Source organism: Sorex fumeus, unplaced genomic scaffold, assembly GCF_029834395.1.
Source record: "Sorex fumeus unplaced genomic scaffold, SorFum_2.1 ptg000098l, whole genome shotgun sequence".
NCBI classification, from domain to species: Eukaryota; Metazoa; Chordata; class Mammalia; order Eulipotyphla; family Soricidae; genus Sorex; species Sorex fumeus.
Genome location: NW_026606155.1, coordinates 72,576,724 through 72,593,847, shown reverse-complemented (window position 1 = coordinate 72,593,847; position 17,124 = coordinate 72,576,724). Strand labels below are relative to the sequence as shown.

General features: G+C 59.8%; 2 protein-coding genes across 2 annotated transcripts in view; both read left to right on the top strand.

Annotated features, from left to right (window-relative positions):
* Window positions 1-17,124, top strand: part of CUNH14orf119 (chromosome unknown C14orf119 homolog) — a 275,876-nt gene that overhangs the window by 4,858 nt on the left and 253,894 nt on the right. The window lies entirely within an intron of this gene.
* Window positions 369-12,077, top strand: MMP14 (matrix metallopeptidase 14). The gene is made up of 10 exons (XM_056134427.1): window positions 369-663; window positions 5,353-5,501; window positions 5,695-5,817; window positions 6,149-6,456; window positions 7,514-7,675; window positions 8,069-8,226; window positions 8,339-8,477; window positions 9,226-9,376; window positions 9,823-9,941; window positions 10,791-12,077. Exons 1-10 carry the CDS (start codon window positions 559-561, stop codon window positions 11,120-11,122), a joined length of 1,746 nt encoding a protein of 581 aa, XP_055990402.1. The 5' UTR covers window positions 369-558; the 3' UTR covers window positions 11,123-12,077.

Genomic DNA, 17,124 nt, shown 5'->3' with positions numbered 1-17,124 from the left:
GAAATATGCTTAAGGGGAGGGGGGATAGAGCCAGTCGGCCACATCCCGTCCCCTGGGTTCCTCCCCACAGCCCCCCGCGCTGGGCCGCGACCTCAACCCCTACTGATGGCAGCCTGCCCTGCAGAAAGGCAACTTGGGTTCTTTTTGTGTGCTTTTTTTTTTTCTTTCCCCCTGGCTCTTGGCTGTAATTGGATTCAGGCAGAAACAACCACGTCCGCACCGGGAAAGGAGGGCATTGGGGCGGGGGCGGAGGAGAGGCTGTGGGAGAAGGGAGGGACCAGAGCGAGCCGAGCGCGCTCCGGGGCCAGTTCGCCGACTAAGCAGAAGAAAGATCAAAAAACGGGGAAGAGGGGACGAGCACAGAGGCGCTTGCGGGAACTAACTCCTCGGCCACCACCTCCTCCTCCTCCTCGGCCACCACCTCCTCCTTCGCAAAGGACAGCGCTCGAGGAATCCCAACTCGGTGCGTGGCCGAGACAAAGGCGCCCGGGGAGTGGCGGAGCGAGCCCCGGGCTTGGGCCGCGCCGCGCAGCCCGCAGCGCCCGCAGCCTCGCGGACATGCCTCGCGCCCCGCCGCGCGCCCGCAGCCTGCTGCTCCCGCTGCTCGCGCTGGCCGCGGCGCTCGCCCCGCTCGCCTCGGCCCAGGGCAGCTTCAGCCCCGAAGTAAGTGAGCGCCGGGCCCCTGGAGGCCACCGTGGGGTGGGGCCCTCCGCGGTGCAGAGAGCGGGCTCCTGGGGGTCTCGGCCGCCCCGGCCGACCTGCGCGCGCCCCCCCCTCCGCCACTTGGCCCGACTTCCCCGCCCGGCAAGTTTTGCCTCTTGCAGCCGGCCCCCAACCCCCACTCGGCCCGGCCGCCAACTTTCTTCGCCCCGCGCCCGGCCCTTGCTTGGAAGCGCCGCTTCCCCGCGGGGCCCGCGCCCCAGCTCTGTGTCCCGGGACGCCGCGCTCAGCGCCGAGGCCGGTGCGCTGGAGCGGGCCCCGCGGGGACTCGGCGCTGCCCGCGCGCGAGCTGGTTCCTTCTCCGACGCTGCAGCCCGCGCTCGCCCGCCTGCCCCGCGCCCCGACGGCGGGCGCCCGGGCTGGCTCCTGCGCGCCGCGGGGCCCCGCCGCGCCCGCCCCGAGCCCTGGCGTCCAGCCGCGGGGCGCCGGCGCCCACCCGCCGCTCCCGAGCGCACAAAGCCCGCGCTTGTGAGCCGGGGGCTCGACCCGGCCGCCGCCGCCACCCTTTTCCCGCGTGCCCCTTCGCCCCCGCCGGCGCCTTTGGGGCCCTTTATGGTGTTTCTGTTCATTGTTTCTCTGGGTCAGTTACAGGGAGTCTGGGGGGCGTCGCACTGGAGACCCCGGGCGGGCCCGGTCCTGCGCGCCAGCACCAGTCTGGGCTCACTCGGGGTGGGGGCGACCCCCCGCCCCAGCCAGACACTGGCCCACCCGGCCCGGGAGGAAGCAGCGTGGGAGTTGTCCTGGAGGTTTTTCCTCTCTTTCTCTCTCTCTCTTTTATTTTGGGGTGAAGGTAGGAGTCGGATTCGATCAGCTTCTTATTTTGGGCCCTCCCAGCCCACTCGCCGGCCAGGGCCTGGGTGCGGTCGCGAGGGGGGCGGGGGGAGGGGATCAGGACTTGGCTTGTCTGTCCCGGTCCCACCCCACCAAACTGCCCCAGAAAGAACAGAGAGAGAGTTTCTGTGTGTGTGTGTGTGTGTGTGTGTGTGTCTTTGTCTGTGTCTGCTGTCTGTGTCTGTGTGTATCCCACAGGGAGTTGTGCCCAGAGGAAAGGGTGGCCCTGGGCATGGGGGTGAGCGCCCAGAGAAGTGCTGCCCAGCTCATTCTTTGCAAGTCCAGGAGGACCCTCCTCATCCCAGGCCTGCAGTCCAGCAAGCTCTATGCTAACAAAAGCAGCTGGCCTCTGGGGGGTCTGCCCATAGCCCCCTCACCTGCCCTCCACCTTTCTCTCCCTTGCTTGAAGCGGTCATGGTCAGCCCACGGGCAGTGCCAGAACCACCATTTGCTTTGGGGCCTGGAGGGGTACAAGGCAGAGAAGGGAAGAACAGGCCTCGGAGCAGCGGCCGGGATCCCCCCCTGCCCTCGCCAGGACACCCAGGCCAGGCGCAGGAGGGGAGGGGTCTCCCCACTTTCCCAGTCAGAGCCAAGCCAACTTCTTTCACACGACACACTTGTTGCCTCTCTGGGCCACTGTGGAGGAGAGCTAGATTGTCCCCGGCCTTGGGTAGCCAGGTCCCTCCCCCAGGGCCCTCCACAGCCCTGCACCAGTTCGCCGGGGCCTGTCTGGCACTGCCGCCATCCCCCACCCAGCCACCCAGCCGCAGACACAAGCTCCCCTTCTGTGGTTCCAACCTCATTGCTCCTCTGCGGCTCCAGCTTTGCTCAGAGCCTGCCCCCAGAGGCGGGGAAGAAAGCCCAGGCCTGGGAGGAGGAGAGGGGGCTCCTCCCCCCCCCCCCCCCCAGCCTGGCGGCCCTCTAGACTCCTGGGACACTCCTCTCTTGACCAGAGCTCCACTTTGCTCTGTTGGCTCTGAGGTGGAGCTGGCGGATGCCAGCACTCAGCCTTCCTGGGAGACTCAGCTGCGGGGGGTGGAGGGTGGGGGTGGGTATCTATTCTTCCGCCCTGGGAGAATTCCCCTTGACTGGCTAAAGGCTGACGGGGCCTGACCTCAGTTCTCACTTCCAGCTGTAGGAGTGGCACCACTCCTGCCCTCACCCCAAAACTCCCGGGTTATAAATAGGCCTGAGGTGTGCCTAGCCTCAGGAGAGGCCGGGAGCCCCGAGAGGTTCCTACCTGCATGGGAGTTTCCTGGGCCCCGGGACAGGCCACAGCACGCCTCCCTGGGGCACCAGCTGTGACTTCAGCCAGCACAGGCTAGGGCAGGCCTACGCGTCCCCAGAGCACCCCCGGGGCTGGCACACCCCACTCTGCTCCCCTCTGGGGTGCTAAACAGTTAAACCTGGGGGGCTCGCAGAGCTGGGTGGTGCTTGGGTGGTTCCGGCCTGGCCTCTTGGTGGAGGGGAGGGAGGGGGGGAGGCCAGCTTGTTTACTTCTTGGTTGCCCTAACTCCTCGTCAGCCTTGAGAAATGAATAACTCCTAGAACCGGGTGTTGCAATTCTCGCCCCATCAGCTGCTCCTGAATCACCCCCAGCCCCAATGCAGGAGTATTGCCCCACCTCAAACCTGGAGGGGGAAGTCCCAGCTATGTCCAGCCCGTGGCCTCCAGCCCTCTGCACACCATGCACTAACCCAGGCAGCCTCCCGCAGAAAGAAAGGAAAGCCGGAGCAGGAGCAGAGCCCAGCGCTCCTGGGAGTCGCCACGTAGGAAAATCAGGCATATTCATATTCCATAGTTACTTGGCCTCTTTTGCTTTCAGCCTTTAGGAAAATTTTTCCATTGTTCTTTTCTTTTCTTTCTTTTTTTTTTTTTTTTGAAGCCACACCTGGCAGTGCTTAGGCTTACTCCTGGCTCTGTGCTCAGGGATCACTCCTGGCAGTGTTCACAGGATCATAGGTGGTGCTGGGGATAGAAGCCATGGAGTTTGCTGCATGCACGGCAACTGCCTGACGCCATGAACAGTCTCTCCTGCCTGAACCATCCCTCCCGCCCTCTTCATTGTTCTTAAAGGCCAACTTTTCCCTCAACGGAGCTTTGCAGTTTATGTACCTTCCAGACACCAAACTCTTAACTTTATTATTTGGCATCCATAGGCCATAACAACTCACAACATCTCTAAAATTAAATGGAGTTATTAAGTCTTCACCCCATCTCCCAGTCCCTCCATTCAGAATCTTGGATGGCCCTCTAGGTCCTGAGCCCAGTATCAGAGGCTATTGGTCGGGAGATGGTGCCATCCTCCTGGATCTGGGCAGTAACCTCACCCCTCACCACCCCTGGCCCCAGCTTCCTCTGTCCTCCATTCTACAGAGACCCTACGTAGGGGCCAAAGCCATGGTGCAGCAGTAAGGCGTTGGCCTTGCATGCGGCCCAACAGGGTTTAATCCCTGACATCCCATATGTCAGCTGAGCGTCTCCAGGAGTGATTCCTGAGTGCACAGCCACGGCCCTGAGCATCGCTGAGTGTGGCCCCAAAACCAGTAAATTGAAAGTTCTTACATCTGGGAAAGAGCTCAGTGGTCACGCGGCTCAGATACTCTTCCCCACCCCCACCCCCCACCAGGCCCCTCTTATCAAGCCCCTGGGAGTCCCCCTTCCAGGTGCCATCCATTTGTTTCCATCTCCTAGCTACAGAGTCCCTCCCTCCGAGTCCCACTGAGCTCCTAATCTCCAGCTCTGGTCCTCCTTGAAACATTTATCTCCCACTTTTAACTTTGTGTTCCAAGGGAACATCCCATCACGTCCATGGGGATAACAGAGTATAAATTTTCCTGCTGTGCCTTTGGTCTGGGCCCAGACTGTGAGTATTGGGGGCTGGAGCAGCGGGTAGGGCGTTTGCCTTGCATGCGGCTGGGCTGACCTGGGTTTGATCCTCGGCATCCCATTTGGTTCCCCAAGCCCGCCAGGAATGATTCCTGAGTACAGAGCCAGGAGTCACCAGGTGTGGTTCAACCCCCTCCCCCCAAAAAAAATAGTGTGTGAGTGAGCATTTGTTTTTTTCCCAATTTGGCTGGGTCAGAATCCTGCCGGAGTAGAACACAGGCCTAGCACATTTAGTGCTCTGAATCCCATTCCCCTAGCATCTCTTACCCTCCCCAGGGAGACCCCTGTGACAAAAAGACCTGAGCTGTGAGAACCCTTGAGTTTTGGGACCCTTGAGTGTCAGGTGGGACCCCCGCCATACCTCCCCAAGTAATGTACCCTCAGCCTCTTGCAAGCTCTTTCCTCTTTGGCCAAACCCGGCCTTGAGACAGATGCTGAATTTGGAAGAACCTTGACACAGAAGTGTTGAAAGATGGTGCTGGACAGAGAGTAGGGGACAGGGCACTTGCCCTGCTTGTGGTCTACACTGGTTGCATCCCTGGCAACTCCTGATCCCCCAAGCACTTCTGGATGTGGTGCAAACCTATCCCCCGCCCCCATCCCCCATCCCCACACATAAAGTGCTGGAAAGAATCTCAGCTCTGAGATCACATTCTAGAACTCAGATTTGCCATCTGGGTCCCTATCTGCAGCCAGAGCCCAGAGCTATGCTTCCCAAGCCCCTGTTTGCCAGGCACTTCAAGAGGACATGACCTATTGGGGCCTAGGCCAGAGTTTGGGTCCAGCCTTGGAGTCCCTCCAGGGCCAGGGCCAGTCCAAGCTGGGCACACAGGCCTCTCCCCAGGCCTCGGGTGCATGCCAGGGGCCCTGAGGCCAGGTCAGGACACTGAGCCCCCGTTCCTTTCCCTGCAGGCTTGGCTTCAGCAGTATGGCTACCTGCCCCCCGGGGACCTGCGCACCCACACGCAGCGCTCACCCCAGTCGCTCTCCGCTGCCATCGCTGCCATGCAGAAGTTCTACGGGCTGCGAGTCACGGGCAAAGCTGATTCGGACACCATGAAGTAAGTGTGGGACCCAGCAGGAATCCTGTGAGCACCACCCCCCACCTCGATCCTGCCCTGCGACTCAGAGAGGTTGCTCTGTGCATGTCTGACTGACCCCCCTGCCCACTCACCCCGTTGCCTCACGGGGTCCTTCCCCACACCCCACCTCACCCAAGACCTTCATCCACACACTTCCTACACTTCCCCACAGAGCCATGAAGCGCCCACGCTGTGGTGTTCCCGACAAGTTTGGGGCTGAGATCAAGGCCAACGTTCGAAGGAAGCGCTACGCCATCCAGGGCCTCAAGTGGCAGCACAACGAGATTACTTTCTGGTGAGTCCCGTGGCCTCTCCCACCACTCACTCATGCCGCCAGCCTGGCAGCCTTCTGGCTTCTGGGAAGCATCCTGGGGAGAGCTGGGAGGAAAAGGGACTGTCACTCTGGACAGGTGTGACCGGCAGAGAGTCTAACCCAGGGCCAGAACACTAGAGCCTGCAGCAGCCCGAGCCCTAGGTTCTTGGGGCATAGACTTCCTGAGGGAGCAGCAGTTGCTGAGTTAGACCTGGGGGCGACCCGGGAGTGTGCGGGGAAGAAGAATTTGGCCTCTTGTTCGCCTGACTCCCTCCCGTCCTCTTGTCCCGTCCTGGACGTGTCTGGCCCTCAGCATCCAGAACTACACCCCCAAGGTGGGCGAGTATGCCACGTTCGAGGCCATCCGCAAGGCGTTCCGCGTGTGGGAGAGCGCCACCCCGCTGCGCTTCCGCGAGGTGCCCTATTCCTACATCCAGGAGGGCCATGAGAAGCAGGCCGACATCATGATCTTCTTCGCTGAGGGTTTCCATGGGGACAGCACACCTTTCGATGGCGAGGGTGGCTTCCTGGCCCACGCCTACTTCCCAGGCCCCAACATTGGAGGGGACACCCACTTTGACTCTGCCGAGCCCTGGACTGTGCGGAACGAAGATCTCAATGGTGAGTGAGGGCATCCTGGGACAGTCTTCCCGCAAGAGGGCCTGCTTGCTACACAGATTGTCCTGGTCCCTTCTGTAGTGGAACCCACTAGATCTCAGTGCCATGAGGGGCCACCAACATCTGGTCTGAATGCCATTGAAAGCAAAACTCCTATTTTGAGGGATGGAGGGGTTACTCTGTGAGCTGGAGCACAGGCTTTGCATGCACGTGGGAAGCCTGGGTTCGATCCCCGGCACCACATGGTACCCTGAGCACTGAGCTGGGAATATCTCCTGAATACTGTATAGCCCCAATCAACTAAGAATCCTGTTTTGAGGGGTTGGAGCAATAGCACAGCGGGTAGGGCGTTTGCCTTGCACATGGCCAACCCAGCATCCCATATGGTCCCCTAGCTCCAGCAGGAGTAATTCCTGAGTGCAGAGCCAGGAGTAACCCCTGTGCATTGCTAAGTGTGACCCCAAAAAGGAAAAGAATCCTGTTTTGAATTATCTATATCTGTTTCCTGCTCCTTCCCAGTAAATTGATTCCCCAAGATATCAAAGCAAACCCACATTGCTTGTTTTTCAAGGCACATTTCACTCTAGCTCCCAGAAGAAACCGAGGCACAGCTCAGGCTCCAGTCTTCCTTCACATCACACTTCTGGGAGTGGGGTCAGTCCCAGAACATCTCTCTCTCCCTTTCACCCAGGAGAGGTTGCCGACTGACTTTGTGTCTGTTTCCTGTTTTGTTTTGGGGCCATGCCCAGTGGGGCTCTGGGATTACCCCTGGCTCTATGCTCAGGGACCGCTCCTCGTGGACTCAGGGGACCATCTTGGGGTACCAGGGATCCAACCCGGGTTGGTCACATGCAAGGCAAATGCCTTATACATTGTCCTATCCCTTTGGCCCTGACAAGCTTTGTGGCTTGTCTCCCAAATATGAGACCGGACTTCAGGATTTGGTCACTTTGGGAGGAAAACATGGCAGGGAGGCTTGGGGGTGATCCCGCAGCTTCTGGTGGGGCAGCTGAGAGCTGGGAAAGAGCCGCTGTCGTGACTGCCTCTTCCCTCCCTCCAGGCAACGACATCTTCCTGGTGGCTGTGCATGAGCTGGGCCATGCCCTCGGCCTCGAGCATTCCAATGACCCCTCGGCCATCATGGCTCCCTTTTACCAGTGGATGGACACTGAGAATTTCGTGCTGCCAGATGATGACCGCCGTGGCATCCAACAGCTCTATGGCGAGTAACTGGCCTCTCTCGCGTCTGTCCAGGATTCCTCCTGGGCTACACCTCTCTCCTGTGTGTGTCTGTGTTTCTCTGCATGTGTGTCTCTGTATTTATGTGTGACTGTGTTGGTGTGCCTGTGTTTCTCTGTGTGTCTGTCTCTGTGTGTCTGTACCTGTATGCCTGTGTATGTGTGTGTGTGTGTGTGAGTCCAGGGTCCCCTGCATACAGACCCTGGGCTGTTCTACTAAACTATGTCCCCAGACTTTGGTCACCACCCGTCCTTTCCCAGGTTGCTTCAGCCACCCCCTAAGACCCACACCATTCCAGGGGTGTTTCTTTCCCTCAGTCTCTCCTCTCCTCTAATTCTGCCTCCTAGTCTGAAGTGCCCACCTTGTTCTCATGCAGGAAGTGAGTCAGGATCCCCCACCAAGATGCCTCAACCCAGGACTACCTCTAGGCCCTCTGTTCCCGATCGGCCCAAAAACCCCACCTACGGACCCAACATTTGTGACGGGAACTTTGACACCGTGGCTGTGCTCCGAGGGGAGATGTTCGTCTTCAAGGTGAGAGAAAGCAGGAGGCTAAGTGCCCGGGAGTCTGGGTGGAAAGGGAGGGCTTGGTCGGACTGTGGGGGGGCTGCGCCCTGAGACCCTATGTGCTCCACCTGTCTTCCAGGAGCGCTGGTTCTGGCGAGTGAGGAATAACCAGGTGATGGACGGCTACCCCATGCCCATCGGCCAATTCTGGCGAGGCCTGCCCGCATCCATCAACACCGCCTACGAGAGGAAGGATGGCAAGTTTGTCTTCTTCAAAGGTAAGCAGGCGTCGCTTGGATGGGACTGGGCCTCCTACCCCCAGGCCTCCAGGCTTCCAGAAGCTTGGCAGTCACACGCACAAGCTGCCCCCGGTGCCATGTAATCTCATCAATGGCCAAGACCCAGAGACTATAAACTAAAACTCCCTGATGAGAATGACACAGAATTTCTTGGACATTATATTCTATCCATAACAAGTAATACAAAACAAATCGTCTAGCATTGCCTTCTCGGCAGGTTTGAGTGGTGGTGGGACTGGTATCGAAAATCGAATGTAACCAAAGTAGAGGGAGAGTATGGGGGAAGTTGTCTGCCACACAGGCAGGGGAAGGGGTGAAACGGGGGTGGATGGGGGGAATACTAGGGATTTTGGTGGTGGAAAATGTGTACTGGTGAAGGGATGGGTGTTCGATGATTGTATGACTGAAGCTTAAACATGAAAGCTTTGCAACTATCTCACAGTGAATCAAAAAAAGGGGGGATTATAATAAAATAATAAAATAAAATTAACATTCAGAATAGAGTTTAAAAAAAAAGGAATGTGGAGTTCATGCCCAATTCAGTCAGCCTAATCAATGGCTGAATAAACAGCAGTACTCCTACATTATTTGAAAAAAAAAAAAAAAAGGTAAGCCGCGTGCAGCGCCATCCGGGGACTGGGGTGGGGGTAGAGTCCACAGGCCACCTCCGAGAACCCTTGAGCCGGTGTGGAGCCCCCAGCCCATGCTTCTCTGGCCCCCTCCCCAGGAGACAAGCACTGGGTGTTTGACGAAGCGTCCCTGGAGCCGGGCTACCCCAAGCACATCAAGGAGCTCGGCCGGGGGCTGCCCACAGACAGGATAGATGCCGCGCTGTTCTGGATGCCCAATGGGAAGACCTATTTCTTCCGGGGAAACAAGTGAGTGTGGTCCCCACCCCACCGCCCCCCCGCCCCGGGCCTCTCTCCGAGACTCCCTGCCAGGTCACCTCCACTGTGTCTCTCTGCCTGGGTTGCTAGCCGGGCCTTAGCAGCCGCCTCCTGCCGGTGCCCAGTGAGTGGGCCGCGACCCGGTCACCAACTCAGACCTGGTCATTTGATGCCTCCGCCCCTGCAGCCACGCACTGTCATTAAGGGTTCTGGTGGCTCCCGGCAGCCTGGCCTTCCTTTCCGCCCCCACTTTCCGCTACTTCCAGACTGCAGGCCCTCATTTACCCCGAGCCCCTGTCCCCCACCCTGCCCACGCCCCCCTCGGTCTGGCCTCTGCTCTGACTCCGCTTCCTCGCCAGAGGCTCCCTGCTGAGTTCTCTCTCAAGTCCCACCATTCACCACATGGATTTCCCTGCCCCACCCCGCGTCTCCTGCAGGTACTATCGGTTCAACGAGGAGCTGAGGGCAGTGGACAGCGAGTACCCCAAAAACATCAAGGTCTGGGAAGGGATCCCCGAGTCTCCCCGAGGGTCATTCATGAAGGGCAGCGATGAAGGTGAGAGACAGGGAAAGGGGGGATGGGACGAGCAGGGTGAAGGCTTGGAGGACCCTGTGGGACTCATAGGTGCCTGCCAGCTCACCACCCACCTCCCCCCACAGCACACATAGTCCCCAGCTCTTCTTTGTCCTGGCTTTACATGTGCCCATTTTACAGTTGGGGAAACTGATGCACAGCAAAGTTCAGAGCTCAGTTCAGTGGCCAGGGGGAGAGAGCTTAAAGGACTGGCACAAACTTGACATCCGGGAACCTGGCACCCCGTCACCACCAGGAGTGACCCCAGGCACTGAACCAGAAGTAGCCCTGACGCCATTGGGTGTGACCCCCACAAATGAAAGAGAGAGAGAGCCAGAGACAGATCAGCGGTTAAGACACTTGTCTTGGGGCTGGAGCTGTAGCCCAGCGGGTTGGGCGTTTGTCTTGCACGCGGCCGACCCAGGTTCGATCCTCAGCATCCCATATCGTCTTCCAAGCATCACCAGGAGTAATTCTGAATGCAGAGCCAGGAGTAACCCCTGTGCATAGCCAGGTGTGACCGAAAAAAGAAAAAGGAAAAAAAAGATATTTGTCTTACACACAGCCCTCCTGGGGTTCATCCCTGGCACCCCATATGGTTCCCCCCTGCACCCAAGAGGAGTGACTCCTGAGCACAGAGCCAGCAGTAAGCCCTGAGCACCCCTGGTTGTGGCCTAGGAACAGAGAGAGAGACAGACAGACAGAGATGAGTTCAGCAGACTCGAACTCTCACACTCAGCTTTCTTTCTTTCTGCTCCTCTCCCACTCTCCCCCCACCCCGGCCCCCTCACCCCTCCTGGGCCTCCCTGCGCCCGCTTGCTGGCCCTGCAGTCTTCACGTACTTCTACAAGGGGAACAAATACTGGAAATTCAACAACCAGAAGCTGAAAGTGGAGCCCGGCTACCCCAAGTCGGCGCTGCGGGACTGGATGGGCTGCCCGTCCGGGGGCCGGCCCGACGGGGGCACGGAGGAGGAGACGGAGGTGATCATCATCGAGGTGGACGAGCCAGGCGGCGGGGCCGTGAGTGCGGCGGCCGTGGTGCTGCCCGTGCTGCTGCTGCTCCTGGTGCTGGCGGTGGGCCTCGCCGTCTTCTTCTTCCGACGCCACGGGACCCCCAAGCGGCTGCTCTATTGCCAGCGGTCCCTGCTGGACAAAGTCTGACCCCCACCGCCGGCCCGCCCGCCGCTCCCACGGGGACTCGGCCACCACGGCCAGTGGCAGCAGGTGGTGGTGGGTGGGCTGCCCCCTCCCCACGCCCCACCCCCACCTCCCTCCTTCTCTGTGCCCTGACTGGCCCCTCCCACTCTTGCCCCCACCTGCTTCCTCCCCAGATGGGTCCCTCGGGACCGGGTAGGGCCGCTCCCAGCTCCCGCCGTCCCCCCACCCCCCAGCTCGCTGTGTCCGCCCCACCTGAATGTCTTGGCTCTGCACTTGAAGGCAGGACCCTCCGACCTCGCTGGTAAAGGTCATGTGGGGGCATCTGCTCCTTTTCCATTCCGTGACATACTTTGAACCTCTGAACTCTGACCTCAGGAGGCACTGGGTACTCCTGCCCTGCCACCAGCCCCCCCCCAGGGGTACACAGCTGGCAGCCGCCTTGCCACAGACTGGGGCTGAAAGGAATCCAGCCTGGTGGGGGGAGCAACCCTGAGAGAGTCGGGGGGTGGAGGCTGCCCCCCCACCCCGAGACCTTGGGGGGAAAGTGGAGAGAGGGTCGGTCCTCTGCACAGCCCCGGCCCCTGAGGAGAACTTCCACAGGAAGAGCCTGAGCCATTGACCACTGAGCTGGAGCTTGCGGGGACCGAGGCACGTTGGCCTTGGCGGAGGGGCGGTGGGGGGGGGCTGAGACCAGGGGTGCCGATATTCAGGTGCAGGGAGCCCTGGGGGGAGCCTGATGGCCAGGGAGAAGGAAACTTGCTCAAATGAGGCAGCTGGGGCAGGCACCCAGGGGCACCGCAGTCTGGAGACGGGACAGGACCAAAAGCAGGTGTAGCACGATGTTTGGTGGGGGGCCGGACGGCGGCGGGGACACCGTGCGGTGAGCTGTGGAGCTGGGAGGGTGCACGGAAGGCACCCCTGCACGTGTGTGCCTTACAGACAGTTTGGTGGGCAGGGGCCGTGGGGGAGGCGGGGGTGTCCAGAAGACGGGCAGAGAGGGCGTACATCCAGGGACTGGCCCCCTGGGCCCTGGGGGTGAGGAACCGGGCAGACGCCTGGATGTTCTTAGCTCCTGTTTCTGAGGTGAGGCCCCACCCCTCTCCCCATTCCACTGGGTTCTGCTCCCCTCACCCCATCCAGCCCGGCCCTGTTTGAAGTCTCCTTCAGCCACCAAGGGTGGCCAAGGTACCGGGGACTTAGGACCCTGAGCGGGGAGTGAGGAGAGAGGGATGCCGGGTGGGGGGGACAGGGGTCAACGGTGCTGGCAGTTCAGCTAAATTTGTCTTGTTTGGGGTTTTTTTTTTGTTTTTGTTTAATGTATATTTTTATTATAATTATTATATATGAATTCCCTTCAAATTGTTCCTTTTTGTTAACAAGGGGCATGGGGCGGGGTGGGGGTGGGGGGCAGAGGCATCTGACCCCAGGAACCTGCGGGGCGGGGCTGGGTCAGTGCCCTTGAAGGACGTTTTTGACCTTGTTCAACCTTTCCACAGAGAATAAACGACGTTCACATTCTTGGTGCGGCTCCTTTCTCTGTTGTCGCCCAGCAGGGAGGGGAAGGGGAGCGTGCGTGGCCTCGTGAGCAGCTTTTTCCATGAGCTGGGGTTCGGGCATTTTTCATGAAGGAATATGTGGGTTCTGGGTGCATGAGAGGGGGTGAGGGTGGAGGCCATGCTCCACGCTCAGGGCTGGGCCTGGTGTGGTCCACGGGGCACACTGCCCCCTCTGAGCCCCTGGGACGGCCCCAGGCAGGAGGAAACAGCCAGAGGGACACAGAGGGACAGGCCTCTCGGAAAATCTCCTGAGCTGCCCTCGCCTGTCCTGTGACATTTTGGCCCCTGCGTGCGGGGAGGGACTCCCAGCACTGTGGTGGCCTCAGGCTCAGGCTGACTCTTCACCACCCAGGGCTGTGGTTCCCACATTCAAAGCCTCTTCCAGGCCTGGGTGCTGGTGCTCTGATAGCGGGAGCCAGGGTGGACAGGCTGTCTCTCTGTCCAGGGAGAACCCGTTTTGTTTACCTCTGGATCATCCCCATCATCCTTGGCAGAGCCAGGCTGGGGGGGCAGTTTATCCCGGCTTTGTTTCCTCTTTCCTTAGAAACTGCGCCCCAGACCAGGTTCCCAGGAGGGGGGTGGGGTGGGGGAACCCACCCTTCCTCTGAAACCCGCCTGCAGGGAGGAATCACTCAGCTGCTGAGTCAGCTCAGCTGGAGGGGAGCAACCCGCTCTCCCTCCCCCCTTCCCTTCCTGCCTCAGCCCAGCCCACCCGGGCTCTGGCCCAGGCCCCCTCCGCAGGCAGGCGGCCTCCAAGCTCCCAAGTCTGCCAGCCTCTCTTCAGCTGCTATTCAGGACGGCTCGCGGTGATTGCTTTGGCAGAAGGGGTACCCCACCTTCCTGCCAACCAGGAACCCTGACCCTCCACATGGCCTCCAGCTGTTTGGCAGGGCCTGTGTGACTGGCTGGGAGGCTTGAGGGGGGAGACCAGGCACGGGACCCTGAGGAGGCGGCCAGGGGAGTGAGGGGCGTCTGGAGGTGGCGGGCCCCGTGCATGTGGCACAGAGCTCCAGGATGAGCTCATGGCCCCTTTTGTGTCTTCTGTGGTCCACATCTGGAGGCAATTACAGATGTGACCCAGTGGGAGTTGTGCAAAACACAGCTGGAGCCAGTGGAGGGCCTGGGGAGGGGGTGCCGCGAGGGAGGGGAGGGGGGCCTCGGGCTCCTGCGGTGGCTGGAGTGCGGTTTCCCCGTCACGAGGAAATTGTTTGGCCCTGATTCTGGGATCACAAGATACTCCGGGAAGCCAAGGGGAGAGATGGGTCTGGAGGGCCCGGGACTGAGCGGGGAGAGGCGGGGGACAGCTGCCCCAACAGGGAGGACAGCGGGCCAGTGGCCCCGGGACCCCAGAACCGGCTCAATGAGGCCTGAGCCCAGCCAGGGGACCACTGGTCAGGCCTGGAGGTGGGGAGCAGAGGCCCCAGGGGCTCCCTGGCCCCATCCCTGTGTCCACTGGGTCTGACCCAGTTTCCACGGTTGCAAGTTCCTGTATTCGAAAGCAGCGCATGTGAGTGAGCCAGGCCAGGAGGGAGCGGATCAGCTAGGAGGTTTGGGCAGAACCCAGGGACGCAGCTCTGAAAGGACGGATGGGGGGAAGAGAGGCACAGGGGGCGTGCTCTGTCTGCCAAGGCACCCGCACAGAGGGGGACCCCAGGTTCCGTGGTCACTACCTCCTTTCCCCAGGTTCCTGCCACCAGCTGAGCCTGCAACTCCAAGACGGTCTGTCAGGCCCTAGGTCAGCAGGGGTAGGAAGTGAAGAGACAGTCTAAGGGGAACTGGCTCCTCTGGAGGCCAGAGAACAGGACAGAGTGGGATTTCCCCCCAATGCCAACCTCCCTTTCCCCTCCCCCTTCCTCCCCCCCACTTCCCTTTCAGAGACCAGGAGGTAGTGAGAGAAACCCACAGAGGCTGAGATCCTCTCAGAGTCATCAGTGACACAGGGCACCAGCATCCTCCCCCCCCCCCCCCCACCCCATGTAGTGGAAATCAAGGCTCAGGCAAGACGTGCTCAAGGCTCCTTATTCCCAAACAAGGAGCCAAGGGGCCAGAGCAATAGTGCAATAGGGGGTCAGGCACTTGCCTCGCACACGACTGACCCAGGTTCAGTGCCTGGTGTCCCATAAGATCCCCCAGGCCTCACCCAGGAATGATCCCTGAACACTGCTGGGTATGACCCAAAGCCCAAAAAATAAACTAGGAGCCAAGGCCTTCTGCCTTGTTTTTCTGTCCAGGCTCATTTTGACCCTGTCTCCTAAGAACCTCTCCTGGGATGGCCCCTGTGTGGCCGTGTGAGAGCGTGTGCCCTGGGGGTCAGTGACCTGTGTGTCTGGGTGGCACTTAGCTGCAGGGAGGGGGTTGTTGGCAGGTGGGGGGGGGGGGAGGGTGGGCAAGGGCGCTACCCTGGGGAAATCTATCTTGCCAAGCCAACTCCCATTCTGGGGGCAGGAAGAGGTCTTCTGAGGGAAGACGGGAGCTGAGGACACAAGGGCAGCAACTCAGGGTGGGAGGGGGTAAGAGTTGGGCTGTGTACAGGGTGAGGCATGGCCAGGGGACACGATTCCACTGCCAAAGGCTCCAAGGAAACTCCAGCCACTCTGCCCCGTGGTCTGGAGACCCTGCACCCGCTTCCTAACCACCTCCAAATCTGAATTCCTGCACACCTCGCAGGCAGGGTGGGGCTTGGGCTTAGGGGCTCTGCCCTCGCCCAGACCATCTTGGGAAGCTGGGGAGACCCGGAGGCAGCCTGGGAGGGGGCTGGGCGGCAGGCCTGGAAGGGAGCGGGCTGACTGGCCAGAGGCCACCTTCCAAATGAGCTCACACACATACTTTCCACTCTGGCCCCAGGCCCACGCAGCGGCTCAGCTCGGCTCCTTCCAGGCCAGCCGCCCTCCGCCAGCCCAGCCCCCTCTGCAGTCCGGACCGGGGAGTTTATGACAGTTTATGGTCTGGCATGCCCGGCCAGGACTGTCGTCATACCCTAGGGGCTCAGTGTCGCCTCTGTCCATCCAGGGTGAGGTCAGCGCCCCAAGGCCAAAGAGGAGACCAGCTTCCTGTCCCTAAGCTCCCACACCTGGGAATGGAGGGGACAGAAGAGGTGTCCTGGCCATGGTGAATGGGCGGAAGGGCTTCCTCTGAGTGCCTAGAGTAGTCCATTGACTTTGCAACCAGGCAGAGTCTGGGAGCTGCCTCCCTGCACGCCACTTCCTGCCCACTCACCCCACTTCCCGCTTGTTGCACTTCCCTGATTTTAGGGGCAGGATGGGGTCTGGGTGGGGCAAGGCCCGGCTAAACCACCAAGAGGGAAACAAAACGGCTGCCTGGGAAGGCCGCGCAGACTCACACACACGGGACAGGCTCCAGCTCACTTCCATCCAGCCTGTGGTCAGAGGCGTCACCCTCACCCCACTTCCAGGGACAAGCCGCACCAGACCAGAGACCAGAGACCAGTTCCCCAAAGCGCCCTTCGTGGCCGCTAGGGTCGGGAGCTATGCTAAAAACGGGGCTGCCAGGACCACCAATCTTGCCTCAGACAATCTGGTTCTGAGGACCTGTGAGTTGGAACATGCAGACACGGGCAAAACCTTCATCCCATTTGGGATTCCAAAACTGTGGCAGTTTGCAGCAGTTCCTGCATCTGGCGGATGCCCACCAGGCATGCAGAGTCACATTTTTCTCCTAGTCTGATTCACAATAATCCGCCGTCCGCCACCCTCAGTCACCATCTAAACATGTTCTGTCCTCAGTTTTCTTAAAAAACAGGACATGCTAGGCCCTCAGGAGCCCATCCATAAAAGTATGTTGGCTTGAGTTTCCAGCCCTGTGCTAGACACAAGTAAACAGCAGTAGTTGTGAATACATAATCATTATCTACACATGCACATAAGTATTGTGTCTGCATACATGGGTGCAAAATCGTTGAGCTGTACAGTTAAGCTGGGTGTATTTTTATAAATTTGCACACAGGGCTGGAGCAATAGCACAGCAGTAGGGCGTTTGCCTTGCGCGCGGCTGGCTCGGCTGAGCAGTGTTCGATTCCTCCACCCCTCTCAGAGAGCCCACCAAGCTACTGAAAGTATCTAGCCTGTACGGCAAACATATTTGATATGCCAAACACAGTAACTACAAGTCTCACAATGGAGATGTTACTGGGCCCGCTTGAGCAAATTGATGAACAACGGGAGGACAGTGCTACAGTGCACACAGGCTTATAAATTTCACTGCATTTCAGGGTCTGAGCTGTAGTACAGCGAGGAGGGCATTTTCATTGCACGCTGCCAACCCAGATATGATCCCCGGCATCCCATATGGTTCTCCAAGCACCACTCAGGAGTGATCCTTGAATGCAGAGCCAGGAGTAACCTCTGAGCATTGCCAGGTGTGACCCCCTCCCCCCAAAAAAGCAAAACCAAGCAAAAAGTGTCACTGTACTCACTTCAGTCTTTAAAATTA